Below are 25,583 nucleotides of genomic sequence, written 5' to 3' on the forward strand. Positions count from 1 at the left end.
ATTTCGCGGTTTTACTTCCTGCTCACTACTGCGCAGGACTGGTCCCGACTCAAGACCCAAGAGGTCAGCGCCGGGATTAGTGGCGGCTTCACTTTTCCTCAATGGAAGAGAGCAAATGGGCGTCGTCCAGCTTTTTTTACAGTCTATGGTTGACATGGACTAATATTATGTCAGAGTATCGCTGCTTGTATTGTTAGTTATCATGCTGCACAATGTTTCGTACATGTACTGTATATTTTTAAGAGAGGCGGTCTCTTCAAACACACACGCGTCTACACCAGAAAAGCATTCCAATCAAATGCGTTTTTGACTGCCTGTAAATGTTGTTGAAAGCGGATCAGCTTAAAACATTTTACACCTCTCTTTAGCACCATCCAACTGTGATCCGATTCTATAGGTTCTATATGTTTAAGACTTAAAACGTGTTTATTATGAATACACTATATTTCAGAATATTTCTGACCAAAGCCTGTCTTATTTTTTATTTGTCTTTGAACAGCGCTCGAAAATAGCAGTGTACGAAAAAATGTGGTCGTACATGAAATCGGCCGAGCCCTCCGTGTTTGCCAAGACCACACCCGACGGGGTGGCGCGGGTACGAAAGTCGAAGGGCAAGTTTGCCTTTCTCTTGGAATCCACCATGAACGAGTACATCGAGCAGAGGAAGCCCTGCGACACCATGAAAGTGGGCGGCAATCTGGACTCGAAGGGCTACGGTGTGGCAACCCCCAAAGGCTCAGCATTAAGGTGGGTGGAATAATATAACAATATTCTCCATGTTGTTATAGTATTCCACCTACCCTGATGTCCTGTGTTGTCATTCCTTCAAAACCCTCCCCCCTCTCCCTCCCTCCCTCCCCACCCACCTTCCCCCATCCTCTTTCTTTATCCCCGTGATGGGAAGACGAGGTAACGGTATAATGCATTTTTAATGTCATTTGAATCACAATGATGCTTATGATGGGTTTTCTCTTTTTTAAATGTCTGTGTTCTTCTCTAACCACAACAGCTTTCCGATTTAGAGAATCAGTGGCTAATTTAAGCAATCATTTCCCATTCGTGTGTCTTTCTGCTCTCTCTCTCTCTCTCTCTCTCTCTCTGTCTCTCTCTCTCTCCGTCCTTCGATCTTTCTCTGTCTTGTGTGGCTGTCCTTCCTGACTGTTGTGTTGTCACTTTTAATTTAACAGTTCAACGGTTTTTCAATTTAGCTTGTAAAAGCTGCGCCGTCACTTGTGACGAATGTTAATTGCATGTGTTTGTTGTCGTTACTTTTCCTCCTCTATGACAATGTCCCCATCCCGCACACTTCAGTTTGAAACGGCGTAACCCTCCATGCCACCTTGAATATTTAACACTTTCTTTGCTCTGAGCGTCTCTTATCTTCACATTGGTTTAAAATTCTTTAACCAAATTGTGATCTTTCGACCATTCTGATTATGATTACGATTGACTCTCAGCAGCAGTAGCAGCTCACCGTACTCAGTAAAGTTCATATTAATACTACTACTACTATGCTAATGCAGTAGATTGCTCACAGACCTGTGCATTTTCTTACAAGTTATGTTTTATTGTTTCAAGAAATGCTGTTAACCTGGCAGTTTTAAAACTGAATGAGCAAGGCCTGTTGGACAAATTGAAAAACAAATGGTGGTACGACAAGGGAGAGTGCGGCAGCGGGGGAGGTGACTCCAAGGTCAGCCTCAATGTCACCAAAATCGGGTACCGTAGTGCAGAGTAATCGGCAAGCCTGTTATTCCTGAACCGAGCCAAACCCAAGAATCCTTTCGGTCCTCTAACCCAAGATTATTGGGCCGCCTGAGCTCAATCCAAGAACCCTGACTTGGCAAACGGATGGTAGAAAATGACCAGTATGATTTTGTCCTACTGAGGAGATGTAATAAAACATAAAGTCTCTCAAAAGTAATGTCGACTCTTGGTAGCCACGCAAAGCGGTTGAGTTTGAAGGACGTCCGCCTAGAAGACGGCAAAGAGAGATACAAGATTACGTTCTCGCTTTACTTCTGCTGGGCGGCTGCCCGCGATTATGAGGTTTTATTAGAAACACCCTGACGGCACGGGCTGATTGTCGAATGAAAACCTCACGCATCTCTCAATGTGTGAGATATCTCGTCTCCGGGCCAATCTGAGCTCACGATCAAAAATACATCATTTATTTGAGAGTGCCTAGTTTTCTTTCCTCTACGAGGGCAGGATAAGTGCCATGTGTTCTGCCCATTTAAACCCAGTTTTTTCACTGATGTCGAGGTGAAGAGTAACTGATGTGCTACCTTTAAACATTTAACTTTGTTTTAACGTCACATCAAAAGAATCGCGCTAACGTTTACACAGCCGTTGTTTTTATTTTACTTGAGATTAACAGCAAATGATGATGAGATACGCATTGCTTTTTACCGAGCCCCTAAGGTGACTTTCTAAAATCTAAAGTTTAGTTTCATGTGCTCACGTGAAACCTTCATGTGCAGATTTAGCTTTGTTTAGTTTCGCGTGCTCACGCGAAACTAAACTCGAAAGTTTCACGTGCGCACGCGATAATTTCACGTGAGTACACAATAGTTTCACGTGTGCATGCAAAGCTAAACTTTATTTTTATGTCCCCTTAGGGGCTCAGTAGCTTTTTAATGTGCTACTTAGATTTGTTTGAGACTAAAAGCATAATTTTCACAATCTTACATCACAGATACAGTTTGGGCTTCTTCAACATACTTCCTTCATAAGGAATATGCAACTTTTAAAGCATTTTACATTAAGTAAACTCTTAAAGGGAAATAAATATTTGAATGAGAAAACGAACCATCGTTTTTGCACATTATTCATGATTAGAATACAAAAAAAAGAAACGATTGTATTACATTAAACCAATACCGGCAAACCAGTGCATGTCGTTTTTATTTCAGGTTAACTAATTGTCATTAATAGTTTCTCTGATTCCTGAAAATAGGGACAAAATTCTACAAACGAAGGTGAAACATTAACTGAGTTTTCGTAATCACCTTCTCTGTTCCAGCTTTCTGTTTTTGCCGTGATTTGAAGCCCCCATTAGCAGACACGCAGTAGATGGGCTAGCTCTAATGATCTAATGCGGTGAGTCTGCAGGGGCGCGTTGAGATGCAGCCGCACAACCAGCTGTGAAAAACAAAACATAAAGGAGTGAGACAAAGAGAGCGAGAGAGAGAGAGAGAGAGAGAGAGAGAGAGAGAGAGAGAGAGAGAGAGAGAGAGAGAGAGAGAGAGAGAGAGAGAGAGGAAATCCATGTTAAGCCACCTGCACCAAACAGACATCATTAACCCGTTCTCCATTCGGCCCCTGGCAGCCTGCTGCCATCCTCACTGCTGATAGGCTTCCCACTCCAGTCCCTCTGAACGCTCCAAGGATAATTACATTGTTAATCAATGTCTCTCTGCCAGCTAAAAGAAATGTTAGAACCACATGCCTTACTTATCAGTAGTGGACCTACGAAATATAAAGGAAAAAATATTGATTATGCCGTATGACTTTCAATTCTACCACCAGCAAAAGAGGAATCAAATGTAGCACGCTGTATTATTAGGAAAATGTTACAAATCAATATTACGAAAGCAATAATGAAAATAGCTCAACAATATCAGATTCGAATGACTAAATAAACCATGACTAAATAGAACAGAAGACTTGAGAAGTGTTTTGGACGCATTTATGGGACACTTTTAATCACCTACAGTATAATTCCCATTCTTCTAAAGGGCTGATAGATAGGCTATTTAAATCACCAACAGGACATTCAATAAAACAACAAATGTGGGATAGGATTTTATTTTAGCATCATAAAAGTGTTTGGCTGTTAGTGATCAAATGTACCATATGGCATTAGCAAAAGTCGTTTCGGAAGGCCTATTACGTTTTGATGGAAGATTACGAGAACTTCTCTTTGCCTAGAATCGCAGATGTTAATATAAGAATGTAAATAAGGTTGTGAATTTATGTCGACTTTAATTGGTTAGCATTATGCTAACTGTTTAAACTGATAGCTTATTACACAAAACGCTGTAAAAGCTTTTATTCAAGTCAATACATTTATGAATGATTTTAGTAGTATGTCGATAATGAAATTGTCAAACTTGTACCACATAAATCATCACAACTGTAATGCTAATCATTGCTAGCCTAGCCTTTTATACAATATTATTACAACTAATAGGCTTATTTGGTTAGGGTTAGCAGCATAATGGAGGGTTTACACCTGACGAGGTAGACGTGGCAAGCACAAGTGATTTACATGTTAAGTCAATGCAAAGACGCGATTAGGCGATCCGGAAGGCGCAACGCGGATGCTGCCTTCTGCGCGAAATGAGAAAGTTGAAAAATCTGAACTTTGGCAGATTTCCGTGCCGCGTTAACCAATCAGGACCTTGCTGTAGTAGTGACGTGATTACGGGAAGCGAGCGGAGTGGCGGAGTCTCAACGGAAGCTCCTACCATGATGCGAATTACCGCGTGAATGTCTCAAATGATTAGAATTTCACGCGCAGCTTTCATGCGCAAATTAAGCGAGTAAACTCAAATGTTCAAGAGTCCAACTACGCGCGAATAGCGTGTTTTTGCCGCCTCTACCGCGGCTGGTTGGAATGCACCGTAATAATTGCAAAATACCCTTTGACTTTTGTGTGTACAGTCTTGTTGACCTTATAAATGTCTTATGCTTGTTTGATTGTTTTTATAATCTATGCGGCGCTAAAAAAATCTGTTCACAGAGTCCTAACGTCAACTCTCCTCAGCCTGAACAAAATACTACTGGTAATTTTCATTGGTCTGTCAGTCGATTGAGGGTTCGGGCGCACATCCACTGTCTAAAGATGATCAAATTAACCCAGGAAGCTTCTCTGCTTTCATTTAAAGCCGTACAGGCGATCTCTGCAGTAAACACCTGCCTGCTCTTCTCTTAACAGTGTATGCCGATTACTCGAAGCGATACGGGTAGGTCCTGGCACACTAGTTTAGCCCTGGTGAATGGAAGGTACTAGTCAGTATGCCTGCCACTCTGTGTGTTGTATTGGCCAGGAGCCCTGCTTTATCGCTTTGTAAAGTATGAAGTAGTTAAGACTTGAATAACATAAAATAACATAATATAATGTTATTTATGTTATTTCCCACGTGAAGAACTCCTGTAAACCTTGCAGTATTGAAACTCAGTGAACAAGGCATCTTAGCCAAGCTGAAAAACAAATGGTGGTACGATAAGGGTGAATGTGGAACCAAGGACTCTGGAAGTAAGGTCAGTCGCTGCAGGTCTTCTGTACTGATTCGAAAAATGCATTTTGACATATTGTTCATATGCAAAGAACAAAGCAATAGTAGTCAAGTAGCTTGATTGAATAACTTACTGATGTCTAAGAATATATATACTGTAGATACACTCTATATATACTGTATATATATAATGATGATTTTTGGCCAAGAATAAGTGACACGATGGCCATGCACACTTCCCCATTTCTTGTTATCATAATATTTCTCTTTTTATCAGTTTTTTTCTCAATATAAGCTGTAATGTTAAAACAATAGACTAGCATATACTGTATGGGGAATTACTGTAGTAGTAAAAAGTGCAAATTCATCAGGAAATTAGATCAAATTTATGTATACCAGTTGTCTTTCTTGCTTATTTTCCTTTTGATATAAATGAAAGTCTAACCATTATGCTGCTGGTCTTACTTACCAAACTTCGAATTTAAAATTTGATGTATTAGTGTTGTTACTTATTTGTCTTTTACGCAAGAAATGTGTCCGTTCAATTATTTAACCGCCTGTGGCTCTAACCACAAACAACATTTCTCATAGTGACGGATAGATTTGACCTATAATTCATTTAAACAGGAGGGTTGACTAGAAATCCATGAACACACGGACCGTAGTTTATTTGCACACACCAGGGGTTATTCATTCATATATCTGAGATTATTAGTTCACGTAGCTTTAAAAACGAGTCTGTTTAACTCTGCGTTTTCCGACTGCACTCATTAGACCTCATGGCAAATAGTGTAATACTAATGGACAAATTTTTAATGGACAAGTTTGGGGAGTAAGCAGCAGCAGAATGGTTGGAAATGATTTTTAAATTCAATATTCTGGGTGTAGAAAATATGTCAAAATATGAATTTGAAGGTTAAAGAAAGTCAAGGCAGATTTTTCATGTAAGGTTAACGATTTAGAGGTCTGACCTGTATGTAACTGACCAGCTTCCTCAAAATAGATGAAGAAGCCAATGAGAATTGCAGGTTAGAGAAAACACATCTACATTCACCAGTTATGGTCCTGATTGACTTAATTAAGCTTCCATTTGAAGCATCTTACTGTATGTAGAAGATGATCTATTTCAGCTATAGATTATAGATCCATCCACTGGAATTTAGATTCCTCTGCTAGAAGCAGAATGTCTATATCTCAGAGCCAGTAGTCCTGGTTGATAGTTGAGATGAAGTATTTAAAGAACATATTAAGAACTGTCTAGTCTAGAGGTTTCTATGTCAGATGGTCACCACCGCAAGATATGCTAACTATCTTCCTCACTTCTCTTAGGACAAGACAAGTGCTTTGAGCCTGAGCAATGTGGCTGGTGTCTTCTATATTCTGGTTGGTGGATTGGGGCTGGCCATGATGGTGGCTTTGATAGAGTTCTGTTACAAGTCACGTGCAGAAGCAAAAAGGCTGAAACTTGAAAAGAACGCCCAAAACTATAAGCCAGCCCCTCCAGCCAACACTCAAAACTTTGCCACGTACCGAGAAGGCTACAACGTTTACGGAACAGAAAGCGTTAAGATCTAATGGTAATGCTGCTACACCTGCTCTATGGGTAGATGGATAGATGCATGGATGGATGGATTTCATGAATGGGTGGATGGTTGGATTGCATATATGGGTGGATTGCATGGATGGATTAGTGGATGTATAGAAGTATAGATGGATTGTTTGGATGGATGCATGTATGTATGCATGGTTGGCTGGATGGATGGATGGATGGATGAATGGATGGATGCATGCATGAATGGATGGGTGGATGGATTGAAGGATAAATTAATAGCATGGATGGATGAATGAATGGATGGATTGCATGGATGGATGTATGAAGGATGGATTGCATGGATGGATGGATTGGATGAATGAATGGATAATTAGATGGATAGGAGTATGGACGGACTGATGGATGAATGGATTAAATGGATGAATTGATGGATATATAGATTGCATGGATGGGCAGATTGATGGATGAATGGATTACATGGATGTATTGATGGATGAATAGATTGCATGGATGGATGGATTGTATGGATGGATGGATTGATGAATGAATGAATGGATTGCATGGATGGATGGATAGATGGATGGATGAATGGACTACATTGATGAATTGATTGAATAGGTTGCATGAATGGGTGGATTGATGGGCAGATAGATGGATGAAAATATTGCATGGATGGATGGATTAATGAATGGATGCATGGATGGATTGAAGGGTGGATAGATAGATGAATGGATGGATTGCATGGATAAATAGAAGTATGGATACATGTATGGATGGATTGCATGGGTGGATGGATGGATGGATAAATTAGTGGATGGGTCGATGAGTGGATGAATGGATGGACTGAAGGGTGGATGCAAGGATGGATTGAAGGGTTGATAGATAGATGAATAGATGTATTGTATGTATTGTATGGATGAATAGAATTATGGATAGATGTACGGATGGATTGCATGAGTGGGTGGATGGATGGATGAATGAATGGATGTATTGCGTGGATGGATAGAAGTATGGATGGATGGATTGTATGGATTGATGGATTGATGAATGAATGAATGGATAGATAGATGGATGGATGAATGGATGGGCGGATTGATGGATAATTGGACTACATGGATGAATTTATGGATGAATCGATTGCATGAATGGGTGGATTGATGGGCAGATAGATGGATGAAAATATTGCATGGATGGATGGATTAATGAATGGATGCATGGATGGATGAATAATTGGATGGATAGATCAATGAATTGATTGCATGGATGATAGATGGATGAATTGATTGGATGGATGGATGGATGATATATGGATGAATTTATTGCATGGATGGATGAATGGATAGGTAGAAGTATGGATGGATGAATTGCATGGATGGATTGCACAGATGGATGGATAAATGAAAATATATATTGAATGGTTGTATTAATAGATGGATTGCATTTTTTGATGAATTAATAGATGGATAGGAGTATGGATAGATGTATGGATGGATTGCATGGGTGGGTGGATGGATGTCTGAATGAATGGATGGATGGATGGGTCGATGAATGGATGGATGGATTGAAGGGTGGATAGATAGATGAATGTATGTATTGCATGGATGAATAGAAGTATGGATACATGTATGGCTGGATTGCATTGGTGGATGGATGGATGAATGAATAGATGGGTCGATGAGTGGATGAATGGATGGATGCATGGATGGATTGAAGGGTGGATGCATGGATGGATTGAAGGATGGATAGATAGATGAATGGATGTATTGCATGGATGAATAGAAGTATGGATGGATGGATTGATGGATGGATGAATTGATTGGATGGATGGATGGATGGATGGATGGATGGATTGTAAGGATGGATATATGGATAAACTGATTGGACGGATGGATGAATGATAGATGGATGAATTGATTGCATGGATGGATGAGTGGATAGGAAGAAGTATGGATGGATGGATGGATGAATTGCATGGATGGATTGCACAGATGGATGGATAAATGAATAGTTGTATTAATAGATGGATTGCATTTTTGGATGAATGAATAGATGGATAGGAGTATGGATAGATGTATGGATGGATTGCATGGGTGGATGGATGGCTGAATGAATGGATGGATGGGTCGATGAATGGATGGATGCATGGATGGATTGAAGGGTGGATAGATAGATGAATGGATGGATTGCGCGGATAAATAGAAGTATGGATACATGCATGGATGGATTTCATGGGTGGATGGATGGATGGATAAATTAGTGGATGGGTCGATGAGTGGATGAATGGATGGACTGAAGGGTGGATGCAAGGATGGATTGAAGGATGGATAGATAGATGAATGAATGTATTGCGTGGATGGATTGAAGGGTGGACAGATAGATGAACGGATGTATTGCGTGGATGAATAGAAGTATGGATGGATGGATTGATGGATGGATGAATTGATTGGATGGATTGATGAATGGATTGCACGGATGGATATATGGATGAACTGATTGGATGGATGAATTGATTACATGGATGGATGAGTGGATAGATAGAAGTATGGATGGATGGATGGATGAATTGTATTGATGGAGTGCATAGATGGATGGATAAATGAAAATATATATTAATGGATGGATTGTATGTTTGGATGAATGGATAGATGGATAGGAGTATGGATAGATGTATGGATGGATTGCATGGGTGGATGGATGGATGAATGAATGGATGAATGGCTTGATGAATGGATGGATGGATGGATGGATTTCGTGGATAAATAGAAGTATGGATACATGTATGGATGGATTGCATGGGTGGATGGATGGATGGATGAATGAATGGATGGGTCGATGAGTGGATGAATGGATGGACTGAAGGGTGGATGCATGGATGGATTGAAGGGTGGATGCATGGATGGATTGAAGGATGGATAGATAGATGAATGGATGTATTGCGTGGATGGATTGAAAGGTGGACAGATAGATGAATTGTGTGGATGAATAGAAGTATGGATGGATGGATGAATTGATTGGATGGATTGATGAATGGATTGCACAGATGGATATATGGATGAACTGATTGGATGGATGGATGGATGGATGATATATGGATGAATTGATTACATGGATGGATGAGTGGATAGATAGAAGGATGGATTAATTGTATGGATGGGTTGCATGGGTGGATGGATGGATGAATGAATGGATGAATGGCTTGATGAATGAATGGATGCATGGATGGATTGAAGGGTTGATAGATAGATGAATGGATGTATTGCGTGGATGGATAGAAGTATGGATGGATGGATTGATTGGATGGATGGATGATAGATGGATGAATGGATTGCACGGATGGATATATGGATAAACTGATTGGACGGATGGATGAATGATAGATGGATGAATTGATTGCATGGATGGATGAGTGGATAGGAAGAAGTATGGATGGATGGATGGATGAATTGCATGGATGGATTGCACAGATGGATGGATAAATGAATAGTTGTATTAATAGATGGATTGCATTTTTGGATGAATGAATAGATGGATAGGAGTATGGATAGATGTATGGATGGATTGCATGGGTGGATGGATGGCTGAATGAATGGATGGATGGCTGAATGAATGGATGGATGGGTCGATGAATGGATGGATGCATGGATGGATTGAAGGGTGGATAGATAGATGAATGGATGGATTGTGCGGATAAATAGAAGTATGGATACATGTATGGATGGATTTCATGGGTGGATGGATGGATGGATAAATTAGTGGATGGGTCGATGAGTGGATGAATGGATGGACTGAAGGGTGGATGCAAGGATGGATTGAAGGATGGATAGATAGACGAATGAATGTATTGCATGGATGGATTGAAGGGTGGACAGATAGATGAACGGATGTATTGCGTGGATGAATAGAAGTATGGATGGATGGATTGATGGATGGATGAATTGATTGGATGGATTGATGAATGGATTGCACGGATGGATATATGGATGAACTGATTGGATGGATGAATTGATTACATGGATGGATGAGTGGATAGATAGAAGTATGGATGGATGGATGGATGAATTGTATTGATGGAGTGCATAGATGGATGGATAAATGAAAATATATATTAATGGATGGATTGTATGTTTGGATGAATGAATAGATGGATAGGAGTATGGATAGATGTATGGATGGATTGCATGGGTGGATGGATGGATGAATGAATGGATGAATGGCTTGATGAATGGATGGATGTATGGATGGATTTCGTGGATAAATAGAAGTATGGATACATGTATGGATGGATTGCATGGGTGGATGGATGGATGGATGAATGAATGGATGGGTCGATGAGTGGATGAATGGATGGATGCATGGATGGACTGAAGGGTGGATGCATGGATGGATTGAAGAGTGGATGCATGGATGGATTCAAGGATGGATAGATAGATGAATGGATGGATTGCGTGGATGGATTGAAAGGTGGACAGATAGATGAATTGTGTGGATGAATAGAAGTATGGATGGATGGATGAATTGATTGGATGGATTGATGAATGGATTGCACAGATGGATATATGGATGAACTGATTGGATGGATGGATGGATGGATGGATGGATGGATGATATATGGATGAATTGATTACATGGATGGATGAGTGGATAGATAGAAGGATGGATTAATTGTATGGATGGGTTGCATGGGTGGATGGATGGATGAATGAATGGCTTGATGAATGAATGGATGCATGGATGGATTGAAGGGTTGATAGATAGATGAATGGATGTATTGCATGGATGGATAGAAGTATGGATGGATGGATTGATTGGATGGATGGATGATAGATGGATGAATGGATTGCACGGATGGATATATGGATGATTTGATTGGATGGATGGTTGGATGGATGATAGATGGATGAATTTATTACATGGATGGATGAGTGGATAGATAGAAGTATGGATGGATGGATTGTATGGATGGATTGCATAGATGGATGGATAAATGAAATATATATTAATGGATGGATTGTATGTTTGGATGAATGAATAGATGGATAGGAGTATGGATAGATGTATGGATGGATTGCATGGGTGGATGGATGGCTGAATGAATGGATGAATGGCTTGATGATTGGATGGATGTATGGATGGATTGAAGAGTGGATAGATAGATGAATGGATGGATTTCGTGGATAAATAGAAGTATGGATACATGTATGGATGGATTGCATGGGTGGATGGATGGATGGATGGATGGATAAATTAGTGGATGGGTCGATGAGTGGATGAATGGATGGACTGAAGGGTGGATGCATGGATAGATTGAAAGATGGATAGATAGATGAATGAATGTATTGCGTGGATGGATTGAAGGGTGGACAGATAGATGAATGGATGTATTGCGTGGATGAATAGAAGTATGGATGGATGGATTGATGGATGGATGAATTGATTGGATGGATTGATGAATGGATTGCACGGATGGATATATGGATGAACTGATTGGATGGATGGATCGATGATAGATGGATGAATTGATTACATGGATGGATGAGTGGATAGATAGAAGTATGGATGGATGGATGGATGAATTGTATGGATGGATTGCATAGATGGATGGATAAATGAAAATATATATTAATGGATGGATTGTATGTTTGGATGAATGAATAGATGGATAGGAGTATGGATAGATGTATGGATGGATTGCATGGGTGGATGGATGGATGGATGAATGAATGGATGAATGGCTTGATGAATGGATGGATGTACGGATGGATTGAAGAGTGGATAGATAAATGAATGGATGGATTTCGTGGATAAATAGAAGTATGGATACATGTATGGATGGATTGCATGGGTGGATGGATGGATGGATAAATTAGTGGATGGGTCGATGAGTGGATGAATGGATGGACTGAAGGGTGGATGCATGGATGGATTGAAGGATGGATAGATAGATGAATGAATGTATTGCGTGGATGGATTGAAGGGTGGACAGATAGATGAATGGATGTATTGCGTGGATGAATAGAAGTATGGATGGATGGATTGATGGATGGATGAATTGATTGGATGGATTGATGAATGGATGGATGGATGGATGGATGGATGATAGATGGATGAATTGATTACATGGATGGATGAGTGGATAGATAGAAGTATGGATGGATGGATGAATTGTATTGATGTAGTGCATAGATGGATGGATAAATGAAAATATATATTAATGGATGGATTGTATGTTTGGATGAATGAATAGATGGATGGATATATGGATGATTTGATTGGATGGATGGTTGGATGGATGATAGATGGATGAATTTATTACATGGATGGATGAGTGGATAGATAGAAGTATGGATGGATGGATTGTATGGATGGATTGCATAGATGGATGGATAAATGAAATATATATTAATGGATGGATTGTATGTTTGGATGAATGAATAGATGGATAGGAGTATGGATAGATGTATGGATGGATTGCATGGGTGGATGGATGGCTGAATGAATGGATGAATGGCTTGATGATTGGATGGATGTATGGATGGATTGAAGAGTGGATAGATAGATGAATGGATGGATTTCGTGGATAAATAGAAGTATGGATACATGTATGGATGGATTGCATGGGTGGATGGATGGATGGATGGATGGATAAATTAGTGGATGGGTCGATGAGTGGATGAATGGATGGACTGAAGGGTGGATGCATGGATAGATTGAAAGATGGATAGATAGATGAATGAATGTATTGCGTGGATGGATTGAAGGGTGGACAGATAGATGAATGGATGTATTGCGTGGATGAATAGAAGTATGGATGGATGGATGGATTGATGGATGGATGAATTGATTGGATGGATTGATGAATGGATTGCACGGATGGATATATGGATGAACTTATTGGATGGATGAATGGATGGATGGATGGATGAATTGATTACATGGATGGATGAGTGGATAGATAGAAGTATGGATGGATGGATGAATTGTATTGATGGAGTGCATAGATGGATGGATAAATGAAAATATATATTAATGGATGGATTGTATGTTTGGATGAATGAATAGATGGATAGGAGTATGGATAGATGTATGGATGGATTGCATGGGTGGATTGATGGATGAATGAATGGATTGATGAATGGATGGATAGAAGTATGACTGGATGGATGAATAATTGGACGGATAGATGGATGAATTTATTGCATGGATGTATAGTTAGATGAATTTATTGCATGGAAGTGGATAGGTAGAAGTATGGATGGATGGATGAATGAATGGGTGAATGGATGGATGGATGGATGGATGGGTGAATGGGTGTGTGGTGTTTGTGTTGTTGTGTTTGTGCTATCAGTGTGTGAAGTGGATGAGAGTTCAGTCTGTATGTTTTCAGTTGGTTGCATCATCAGTCAGATTGGGCTCCAGCACTCAATACAAACACATTCTGTTGATTTTTCTACTCTGGCAGAAAGCAGTGAATGATGTCTTGCATGTGCTGCTGGCCCAGACAAAAATGTTTGACAGTGACAAATCAATGTAGTGCAACTGACAGCGAGCACCAAAGGAAACATTCATGAAATCTAATTCTTATAACAGAGTACCTGGCACATACATCAACTTTAACTTATTTTTCACCGGCACATCTTTTTTTATTTATCTATTAATATGGATGAGTCCATTGAGGTGTGTGACGTTCCATTGAACTTAGTAAACTAAATTGAAGAAGTTTACCAACTTAAATTTCACATCAGAATCAAAGATCATCAGATATATTATGGTACAGGTTTAATATAGTAATTTTTATATATAACATGACATTTTTCTCTCAGATCACATCAGTAACGCTTTTCTCCTCTTTTGTCTGCTTTAGCACAGACTCAGAGCCTTGCAGCGTTGTGTGATAATAATGACAAGAGATCTTACAGAGACGGCTGGATCTTTAGGAGGGGATCTTCGCCCGCCTCTCTCGCCCACTCTCCATACACATCAATCCCAGCCTCTCCTGCCCACGCAGACGCTGCGTGATAATCCAAGACGACGATCCAAGCGTGGACTGTTGGAAGAATTGGATAAGACTTCTTCAGTGCCTTATGGAATATTCAGAGAATCATACTGATGCTAACTCATCGTGGAAACACCGCATCGCTCAAATCACACAAACACGTCATGGGTCATTATCTGTGAAATAATCTCTGAATACACACATAACTTCACGGAAACCAAGAAACGAAGCCATCATTTGCGATTTTAGCACATTGAACGAGCCAATCTGACTTCTGAAAACTTTGTGAAACCTGCTTGTCAAGCAAACGGGGGAGCCGCTTCAATACATCAACTGTAAATTTGCTTTCACAATCATTAAATGGGTGTATTAATTTATGGGATTTGGATTATTTCCATTACAGATCAGGGTCATTGTGAATCAGATATGATATGTTAAATATTGTGTTTTTATTTCAACTATATTTCTCAAGATGTTCTCAGAAGCTATAAACCCAATTTGACTGACGACAATAATTGTGTTTACACATCATCTGGCCTACAAAAATCACCCAGTTTCATTCATACATTACACAACGCACACACACACACACACACACACACACACACACACATCTGAACATCTTGTAGTTAACACAGCATTTACTGTATAAGAAACTGAAACTATGAAATGGATGACATTAATGTAGATAAACTGCACTTCACTAAATGGCCATGGCTTTTATGATGTAGTATTTGATTACCTCACACAGTTTACCTGAATATAATTCGCACATGAACTTGAGCTTTGAGACTTAGTTTCATTTGATGAGCATTATTAGTGTTTGGTGAATTATTTAGAAAACAAAACAACTAAGACTAATAACATTTACAATAGATTTATAAAGGTGATAACAGGGGAGGCTTAGCACATTTACACTTTGCCGTTACACTGGTTTGTGTTCGAAAGCAAACTAAACTGTGATTCCAGTGGGATTCAGGAGAGGAGATTTACCCTGAATTATCCACCGCCAGATCGTTTTATAATGAGAACGTGGAAAACACAACTCCATGAATTGTACAGAGAAATTTCTAGTGAGGGATTCACAAACCACTGACTGAATTCCCAAGTTTTCTATCTGCATGCGGAAATTTGTGATTGCCGACTAAAGCCCTGCGACTTCCGTTAGATTCTAGAGAGGGTTGGTAGAGAGTCGATTTCAACCTTCATATGTTCACCTGCTCCTTACCTGTAAAACTGCACTTCAGATCAGGGTACACGGACAGGCGGCAGACTAATATAAGAATGCATGCATGGGTATCACTTCCTAAGCCCTGATAGTGAGGCCTTGTACAAAGAATTTTAATACATTTTGTAAATAAAAAAGATGTATAGAAGAAAGTGTGATTCTTTTCTTGTGACAATGGGTCTGTGCTACTTGAATCATTTACTACTGAGAGTTATATACATATATTGGACCATTTTTTGTCTGACAGTGTGTAATGTTCCACAAATCATGAAAGGGACTGATTAAATTAATTTTAATCCCCCCAGACAGGAGACTAGTCCTAGATTTAAATAAATGTAAAAGCTGTCCAAACTGAAAACATCTTGCCTTGACAAATCTTAAAATGCATCAGTGCCCTTTATTTTGCCCTTAAAATGCACACAAGTAATGTTTTTACACTGCAAAAAATTATTTTCAAGAAAAAAAATCTTAGTATTTATGTCTTGTTTTCAGTAAAAGGATTTAAAAATTCTTAAATTAAGATGCTTTTTGACAAAATTACCTAAGAAAATAAGTCTAGTTTTTAGACCAAGAATATCAAATTTAACAGATTTTGTGCATAAAACAAGCAAAAAAATCTGCCAATGGGGTAAGCAAATTTACTTCATTTTTTTGCTTGTTTTATGCACAAAAGCAGTTAAATGTAATATTTTGGTCTGAAAACTAGACCTATTTTCTTGGGTTGTTTTGCTCATCCAGCAATAGCATCTTAATTTAAGAATTTTGGGATGACAAAAATACTAAGAAATCTTTTCTTGAAAATCATTTTTTTGCAGTGTAGTAAGTCATGTTTGTTCAAACTAGTTGTATATCCTAATTAAACCAATCCCTGTCTGGGAAACCACCCCTAAATGTGGTTTGCCCCCATTAGTAGGTCAAACTAAATATAATCATATCATATAAATACCCATGAATATTTGTTAACCCAAGATGTAGTTTTCAATTTTTTTGAATCATGTTATCATATTTTTTGGGGGGACATGTAATATAACCCTTAAAAACTCTGATTTGCATGACCTGTATGTGACCTCGTTGTATTCCTATATGTTCATGTTAGTAAATGTATAAGCTACTATAATATAGCATCAGTTTTACAGCAAATAATCTGACTACAATATTAAACTAATACTTTATATTAAAGTAAAAGTACTACTCTTCATCAAAATACATTAAAAAAAGTTATAGATACTTTATAGATCACTTTTAAAATGTTGAGCTTGATAAATGCAAGTTAAAGATAAATGCAAAAATATTTGCAACAATTTGTTTCAAACAGGTTTTCTCTGTTCCAAGGGTCCAAATTAGTAATTTTCACAATCTCAAAACATTAATTAGAATGTAATTAATAATTAAAAAAAATTTTACATAACAAACTGAACTTGAATTATTGATTTATGTAATTTGATACAAAATACACTTATTATTATCAAAATACATTATTTTGAATAGCTCATTTAGAGGTATTGAACCTGAGGTCCCATGTTCAAATCCCGGACGAGCCCCCATTTGTTACAGCTCACAAGCCTTAAAAAAAGGTAGAGCAGACACGATCATACGTTGCAAACATTTATTAAAGAACACAAAAACTTTAATATAACTATGCAAACAGGAGAGACATAATTCTTGGTGTGCATGAACGGCCCAGCGCAAGGTTGCAGACAGGACGAGAACACGACGAGTCCACAGCAGAGCCAGGCTGTCTTTTCAATCCGAAGGCTGCAGCCTTCAGTAACATTTGTAGGACACATGTGTCATCAAAACAATTATAAAGTTTTTTTCTTAGTTAACTGTAATTGTAATATGCTTATGACCTGCAAATGTCAGTTTATATTACTGTAGCACAAGCAAAGTTTTAGACAAAACACCGCACAAAGTATGTTAGGCTTTCATTTAGTGAAATCAAACCATATGAGTCTGATGAGATCCATGTGGTTGTGTGTCACACAGCTGTCATTAGATTATAAAGTGCACATTTGATCAAGTGTTTGCAGATGATAACAACAACTTTTAGTCTACTGTAGTCAGTAACCCCTCTGCATACAGTAGATGACTTCATACATGCATTAAAACTCGCCTTAAGAAGTACTATTCATCTATATATCAATAAGTATATGATGTCTACCTCTTTACAATTACAGCTACTTTACTCCAACTGAGTTATTTTTAGTAAAATCACTGTAACCAAAAATTCAGTAAGTTGCTAATAAAGCAATGCACTGACAAAGAAAATGTGAAATATCCCCTTTAAAGTAAAAAGACATTTTTAAGATGTTAAATAAATCTTAGGCGTCCACAGAGTACATATGTGAAGTTTTAGCTCAAATATCATATAGATAATTTATTATAACATGTTAAAATTGACACTTTGTAGGTGTGTGCAAAAATTTGGCATTTTTGGGTGTGTCCTTTAAAATTCAAATGAGCTGATCTCTGCACTTAATGGCAGGGCTATGTTTGGTTAGTGCAGATTAAGGGGAGGTATTATCCGCTTCTGACATCACAGGGGGAGACAAATTTCAATGACCTATTTTTTCACATGCTTGCAGAGAATGGTTAACCAAAACTAAGTTACTGGGTTGATCTTATACATTTTCTAGGTTGATAGAAGTACTGGGGACCCAATTATGACACTGAAACATGGAAAAAAACAGATTTTCATGATATGTCCCCTTTAATACTAGAGTACTTTTAAAAGCATTACTTCTGTACATTTCTTTAAAGGCTCTCTAAGCGAATCTGCGAGACGTTAGTTATTGTTGACGTTTGAAACTGTTTTCAAACAGATGGAGCGTCGCTAACCCCTCCCCCTCCCTTCCGTGCTTTCATGAACGCGCCCAACCCCCACCCCCAAATCCTTTTTTGTCGTTTATTGGCTGGAATACTTTGTTTTGTTTTGTGATGCTAGGTTTGGCCATTTGTTGATATTGCCGTTTGTGAAGCCTGGGCTGTCTACAGAGATCGCGTTTTTTTACAGTTTGATCAGCGGACAGGCAGCAAGCAGATAGTGAGGAGATGTTTCCGGTATGTAACAAAAAATGTTTTATGGTCTAAAACGCTTCAATTCGCTTAGAGCGCCTTTAAGAATCTGTCTTGACACCTTATCTTTTAGTGAGTCATATTTGGCCAGTATTATCTGTACTTTAAATTAAGTAAATAAGTTGTGTACTTTGTCCACCTCTGTAGAAAACATCACACAATGATCCAACATTTGCGACCAACTGGTGCAAAAAAGCCAGTAACACAAGTTTAAGCATTGCAATAGCATGCGATTAAAAAACAACAGACAAGTGATACACTAAGAAAACTATTTTATTTAGAAAAGCATACACTTTGTAGACTTTGCCGGATAAAAACTTCATTAAGTAGTTTGTAAAGTCAGTAATCGTTTGTTTTTTTTAAGTCCATTTATTTCCGGAGAAATCCGGCTTGCCATTCTTTATACAAATGTTTTAAAAACGTGATTGAACACACAAGAAAATCAGGAGGCGTTTACATTTGAAATGAAACTAACAGGAAATGTCTCATTACACTGAACCCTTTTATTTCTGTATACATAATATACAAATAGAGCATTTGGACTGCTTCAAAACATCTAGTCTAAATATCACGTATGAATTAAAAAGAAGGAAAAAAGTAGTATCGTGAAAACCTAATCGAGGCGAAGATGCCTTGTTTTCTTCTTTCTTAAAAAACAAACAAAACACAACGAAATAGGAAGGTAATAGAGGCGAGGGCATAAAAACGCAAGCATTCGAGAGCGACACACCATTTCGACCTGAATTTGTTTGTGATGCAAGCAGCACATTGTGCTAAATATTTAAAGGAAACAAACTTTCAGTGAAGTACTGAAAATATCACAATAAAAATGGCAGATTAAAATACAAGCGACGAGCGTTTCTAGGCAGAACAACAGAAGTTTGGATGCAGGCAAAATTCCTAAATGTGCAAAGGAATTCTCTTTCCTCCAGACGGTGATGAAGACCAATCTTATGATGCTGACATGGTTGAGAAATCTTGGGCTGATGAATTCTGCAGCCTGCAGCGGGTCACAGCGGGGAATACGGCTGAAGAGGAAACAACCTTATTAAAATAATAAACACATCTTGTCCATAACAAACTTTGCCATTACTCATGCAAATCAATTATTACCCTCTTAACAGTTTTGGGTGTAACTAGTTACTAAGTAGTTAATTACTATAATTTAATTACTTTTTCCAGTAATTGAATTACAATGACTTCTGATGTAATTGAAGTAAATACTGTGTACGGACTGTAGATCAATGATGTGTCATACTATAGTGGATTTAACATTAAGGGGTGGTTTCCCAGACAGGGATTAGCTTAAACCAGGACTAGACCTTAGTTTAATTAGGAAATATAACTAGTTTAAACAATCATGCCTTACTAAAAACATTACTTTGTGCATTTTAAGGCACAAAATGGCACTGATGTATTTTAAGATCTGTCAGTTGTTTTGAGTTTGGACAGCTCTTACATTGATTTTAGTCTAGGACTAGTCTAATCCCTGTCCGGGAAACTGCCCCATAAAGTCCATGCTCACTTTAAATATTTTGTTGAGTTAATTAGAGAAATGGTAACTCCAGTGTGATTCTGATTCTGCAAAACCTTATTATTCAACATCCTTAATTCTACCCAATTCCTATCAATACTTCAACTTAACTACTTGCTAAGTATTAACTCTTTTCCTGCCAGTTTTTTTTTTTAAGTTGCCAGCCAGCGGCAGCATTTTTTATGCTTTTCACAAAAGTTTAATGGCTTCCAGAAAATGTTCTTCATTAAATATATAAACATACAATATATCAAATGAAAGAACAGACCCTCTGCTTTCAAACAAAGTAAACCGTTTTATCCTACCTTTATCAGTTCTCTATTTATAACCTCTCAAATATCGGTAGGTTTCTTCAAAAATAACTCTTTTTGAGCAAAAAACTGAGATAATTGTGTTTTTTACTTTTGATAGAGATCAGATTCAGAGCGATCGGTTGCCCTAAGCGGATACTTCAGGGTTTTATAAGTTGGGTAAGAGCACCATCTAGTATATAATAGTGGAAATACAGATTGCTTTAAAAACTCATAATTGGCAGGGAAACGTTTTCTCTTAAAGGGATAGTTTGGCCAAAAAATATATTAAACCCATGATTTTCTCATCCCATGCTGTCCGAGATGCACATGTCCATCATTTTACAGACACAAACTTTTGCAGTTATTGTATAAAATGTCTTGGAACTTTCAGTTGTTCAAATGTAAAAGTTACAGGGTCCAAAAGATTTGCATTTATCCTTCCCCAAAGAAATCCAGAAGGCACCAGGGGGATATACAAAGGCCTTCTGAGGGTAATCCGTGTGGTTTTGAAGAAATATAAATTTAAAATGTCTGAAAATGATGGACATACGCATATCGGACGTCATGGGTTTATCATCATTTTTGGCCGAACTATCCCTCTAATTGACGAGTTAACTCGTCATTGGCGGGAAGAGAGTTAAAAGCAGTAATTAGGAGTATATTGAGGTAAAAGTAGTTTAGTGAGAACTGGACCTTAAAAAGTGTGACCAGAATAATTTATATACTTTTATACGATTTATTCAAGTTGTTTCAAGTCTATCTTTGTATCATTTACTAAGAAGGATTTAGAAAGTATATAGAATTAAGCAATTAAATACTTTTTGGTGAGAGTTATTTGTTCAGTAATCTAATTACATGATTGAAGATGATTAAAGTAACTAGTCATTCATTACGTTTTTCAGTAACTTACCCAACACTGTCTTCTAATAACTGCTCATTTTCATATTAATTGAAACAATTCTTAATTCTAAGAATTTTGTCATTTGGTGTCCAAAACAGGCAAAACAACATACTGTAAAGGGCCGTTCACATTATAACGATAAAAACTCTTGAGTTCACACCAAAACTATAACAATAAAGATACAATGAACTTTTTGAACAAATGATGAACAATAAACTAATGACAGACATTTAAATCTATTTGAACTTTTTGAGTGCACCCATGTTTGAAATGACACTGTGGAGAAACTCATGCTGAGGTCTATATACATAAAATGACCTCAGGTATCCAGCACTGATGCAATTGCCGTAAATTCACTACGTATTGTTTTTTCCACTACACTGACTAACTTTACACCAAAAGGTAAGATATTAAATTAAACAAACTACTAGATTCATTGTTTAGAGTTAAGTGAAACTAAGCATGTTGAGGACATATGCTAGTTATTTACGCTGTGTAAATGCAACAAGAACAGCATATTTACACATTCAGTGAAATGTAAACAATTGCAAAAGTTATTGTACCAAGAAGTATGCAAAATTTGTTAAAGGATTAGTCCATTTTCTTAAAAAAAATCCAGATAAGCGGAAATTATGTTTTTTGAGGAAAAGTCATTTTAATGGACTTTAATAGAACCCAACACTTAACACTTAACAGTTTTTTTCAACAGAGTTTCAAAGGACTCCCAAATGATGCATAAGGGTCTTATCTAGCGAAACCATTGTCATTTTTGACAAGAAAAATAAAAAATATGCACTTTTAAACCACAACTACTCGTCTATCTCCGGTCCTGTGACGTGCCAGAGCGACCTCACGCAATACGTCATCACGTCAAGAGGTCACAGAGGACGAACGCGAAACTACGCCCCAGTGTTTACAAGTGTGGAGAAAGAGGACCATTCCTACGTTGTTGTATATCGAATGATACAAATTAATGTCTTTGTGTCAGTTTATTGTTTAAAATAATCCGCAAATGTGCGTTTCATACATGTAACACGTGACCTTTCTACGTCACTACGCATTTATGTGAGGTCGCGCTGGCGCTTTTCAGGACCGGAGATAGACGAGAAGATATTTTTCTTGTCAAAAATGACAATCATTTCGCTAGATAAGACCCTTATGCCTCGTTTGGGATGGTTTAGAGTCCTTTAAAACTAGGTTGAAAAAAAGTGTTGAGTTTAGTGTAAAGTGTTGGGGTCTATTAAAGTCCATTAAAATGAGAAATATCCTGGAATGTTTTCCTCAAAAAAAAATAAAAAAATAAAGACAGACATCAACATTTTGGATGACATGGTGGTGAGTAAATATCTGGATTTTTTTTACAAAAATGGACTAATCCTTTAATGCCATTGAAGAGTATGTGATTTACGCAAGTACCGCACACGTGAGCAAATTAAAGTTACAGTTATCTTCTGGTGATGTGTTTATCATTATAGTTATCGTTTAAGTGTGAACAGCCCTTAACCCGACACAACACTATGACTGCATTAATAGCAAGCACTCACCTTGAGGGCCAGTAAGCATTATCTGTGCTTTTCTGATGATTTATGGGTGGAAATTGTTAAGGAGAAGCATCACACGTTAAACCGACCCATAAGAGTAAATACAGATAAAGTGTCTATAAACATCTCATCTACAGCTACACTGTTGTTTAGGTTTAAGATGTTAAAGGATATTGTTTCTTGTCCTCTTTAGCGCCGGTGCTCTCTCTCTTCTTTTCTGATTTCTCTTTGTCATGCCTAGACTCCTGCATCAAAACAAACACCACAAGAAGAAAGAAAGTCTTAAAGGGGACAGAGAATGAAAAACCATTTTTACCTTGTCTTTGTTGAATAATGGTAGTCTACCCACATCCACAAACATACAAAAAGTTCTAGACATGCTAAACATCTCAGACTCATAGAAATTCCTCTTTTAGAAACGTCAGCCAGAAAACATCCCAATCTGAAAAACTGATGCTTATGACATCACAGGCATCTAACTGCCCCTCCACTTTAAAATAATTGGCTACATTTTTTGAGTGGCAGCAAAGTCAGCCAATCAGTAATGAGATTGCAAGATTGCCAGTAGGGGGAACCAAATAGGTGCAAAACCACTTGTTTAAAATCCCCCACCCTAATAGAGCTATCTGAGAGAGGTTTTTAGGAAGGCATTACAGACCCAAACAAAAATGTTTTGTCTACATGTCACATCACAGAACAAGGATAAATACCCCGTTCAATCATTCCATGTCACCTTTAAGCGAAAAAACGAAATGTGCACCACTTATTAGCCTGGGTGATAACAAGATGATTGTAGTTTAAATGCTTTATACTCTCTGAGGTGGATTTGAAGTTGAACTAGGGCTACCATCAATTACTAGTCCTGAGATCATCTTGAGCAGCTCACACAAGCCGTCATTACAGTTATGGCTGGGCATTGTTAAAAGAGATTGAGTTGTTCAGGTATCAGACCTTTTTGCCTCCCGAGGTCTTTTCCGGTTTGGCCAGATCGCTCTTGTCCTTGGCGGTGGACTTGGAGCGTTTGCCGGTGTCCTTGTCGTTTGAGGGCGGCGAATCGGAGGGGCTGGCGCTCTTGCTGTGTTTGGATGAGCCTGTATAAAGGGCAAAGGAGAGAGCGGTCACACGTGAGGCAGATAACAACAACCGAGTCGCCACAGGGGAGGCTTTTTGATTGCTTCCACCGCAGAGAAAGACAACTTTCTGGTTCGCTAGGCTTGCTTTTCCCACTCCTGGCAGAGGAGCGAAACACATTTAAAAGATAGGCATTTTCCACTCACTCATTCCATTTTCATCTTTGCGGCGCTTGGCTTCCTGGCTCATCTCGCGGTCGCTGTTGGAGTAGTCCTAAATGCGGGACAGAGGGAGCAAATGGCGTCAGTTTGCGCTCCTTCTCACAGGGTGTTTAATAACTTTGTTTACACAAGTGTTCGATGTTGTTCAAAGTGCTAGGAATTCCCCGTTTTCCTTTTGTGAACACAGATAAAGTCCCAGACAAAGCCACTCACTCGTTTTCTATCCTTCCTGTCTTCTTTCTTCTCCCTTTCTTTGGAGCGGTCCCTGGATTTCTCAGACTCTTTCTTCTCCTCGTCCCTCTCTTTGCTCTTGGACAGGACTGTGGTGTGGTTAGGGTGATGCTGAAGGTGAGATGGAGAGATAAAGCAGAGTTAAGTGGTCTGCTGTCACTACATTAGAGCCGCACACATGGGCGTCACACTTTTGGTGCTATCAGACACTCTCAAAGGAAGTCCAAATACATTAAGTGCAACTGCAGTCCCTTTCACAAGCACCTAAATGCAACTGGATTCAATGGATCAAGGATTTCACCTTCACAAAAGTCAAGGTAGTGTGAGTTTACAAGGGTTCAATATGGCTTAAAATTGGGAACTCTGATTTTGAAGAATGAATCTGTGGATTTAAGTAGATTTCATGCATAAAAATTATAAATTGTGCTTTATAAGGGCTGTGCCAATAAACTATATCAGGAATCAACGATAGCGAGACCTATAGCGGATCACTGATGCATTTGATGATGCCTTGTTTGCCATTTTATGGATTTTATTTTTTATTTAATTTGATATTTTATTTTATTTTATAATTCATTTTATTTTATATGTAATTTTTTATTTGTTTTTACTTTAAATATATATTTAAAGTAAATATATATATATGTTATAATAATAAAAAAAAAAATATATATATATATATATATATATATATATATAT

At 38.1% G+C, this 25,583-nt stretch overlaps 2 protein-coding genes across 7 annotated transcripts in view; one reads left to right on the forward strand and one right to left on the reverse strand.

The window, feature by feature from the left end:
• The window catches only part of gria3b (glutamate receptor, ionotropic, AMPA 3b), a 176,893-nt gene extending 161,728 nt beyond the window's left edge, over positions 1-15,165 (forward strand). Inside the window, exons 13-16 of one of the 6 annotated variants that reach the window (XR_010532422.2) lie at positions 500-747; positions 1,579-1,693; positions 5,154-5,268; positions 6,573-6,710. Coding sequence is in view for 5 of the 6 variants with exons in the window: in XM_065268123.2 (XP_065124195.1) it covers positions 500-747; positions 1,579-1,693; positions 6,573-6,818 (609 nt within the window). In the remaining variant the exon portion in view is untranslated. Of the gene's footprint in view, positions 1-499; positions 748-1,578; positions 3,268-5,153; positions 5,332-6,572; positions 6,821-14,656 lie in introns of those variants that run through there. The other 5 variants (XM_065268123.2, XM_065268124.2, XM_065268127.2 and 2 more) reach the window with 5 other exon arrangements.
• A 4,181-nt stretch (positions 15,166-19,346) lies between these two features.
• Positions 19,347-25,583, reverse strand: part of thoc2 (THO complex 2) — an 87,625-nt gene continuing 81,388 nt past the window's right edge. Inside the window, exons 34-39 of the mRNA XM_065267982.2 lie at positions 24,866-24,994; positions 24,638-24,704; positions 24,312-24,451; positions 23,535-23,605; positions 23,364-23,409; positions 19,347-20,119 (exon numbers count right to left, since the gene is read on the reverse strand). Coding sequence (XP_065124054.1) covers positions 23,382-23,409; positions 23,535-23,605; positions 24,312-24,451; positions 24,638-24,704; positions 24,866-24,994 — 435 coding nt within the window. The 3' untranslated portion in view covers positions 19,347-20,119; positions 23,364-23,381. The remainder of the gene's footprint in view (positions 20,120-23,363; positions 23,410-23,534; positions 23,606-24,311; positions 24,452-24,637; positions 24,705-24,865; positions 24,995-25,583) is intronic.

This window comes from Paramisgurnus dabryanus, chromosome 16, assembly GCF_030506205.2.
Source record: "Paramisgurnus dabryanus chromosome 16, PD_genome_1.1, whole genome shotgun sequence".
NCBI classification, from domain to species: Eukaryota; Metazoa; Chordata; class Actinopteri; order Cypriniformes; family Cobitidae; genus Paramisgurnus; species Paramisgurnus dabryanus.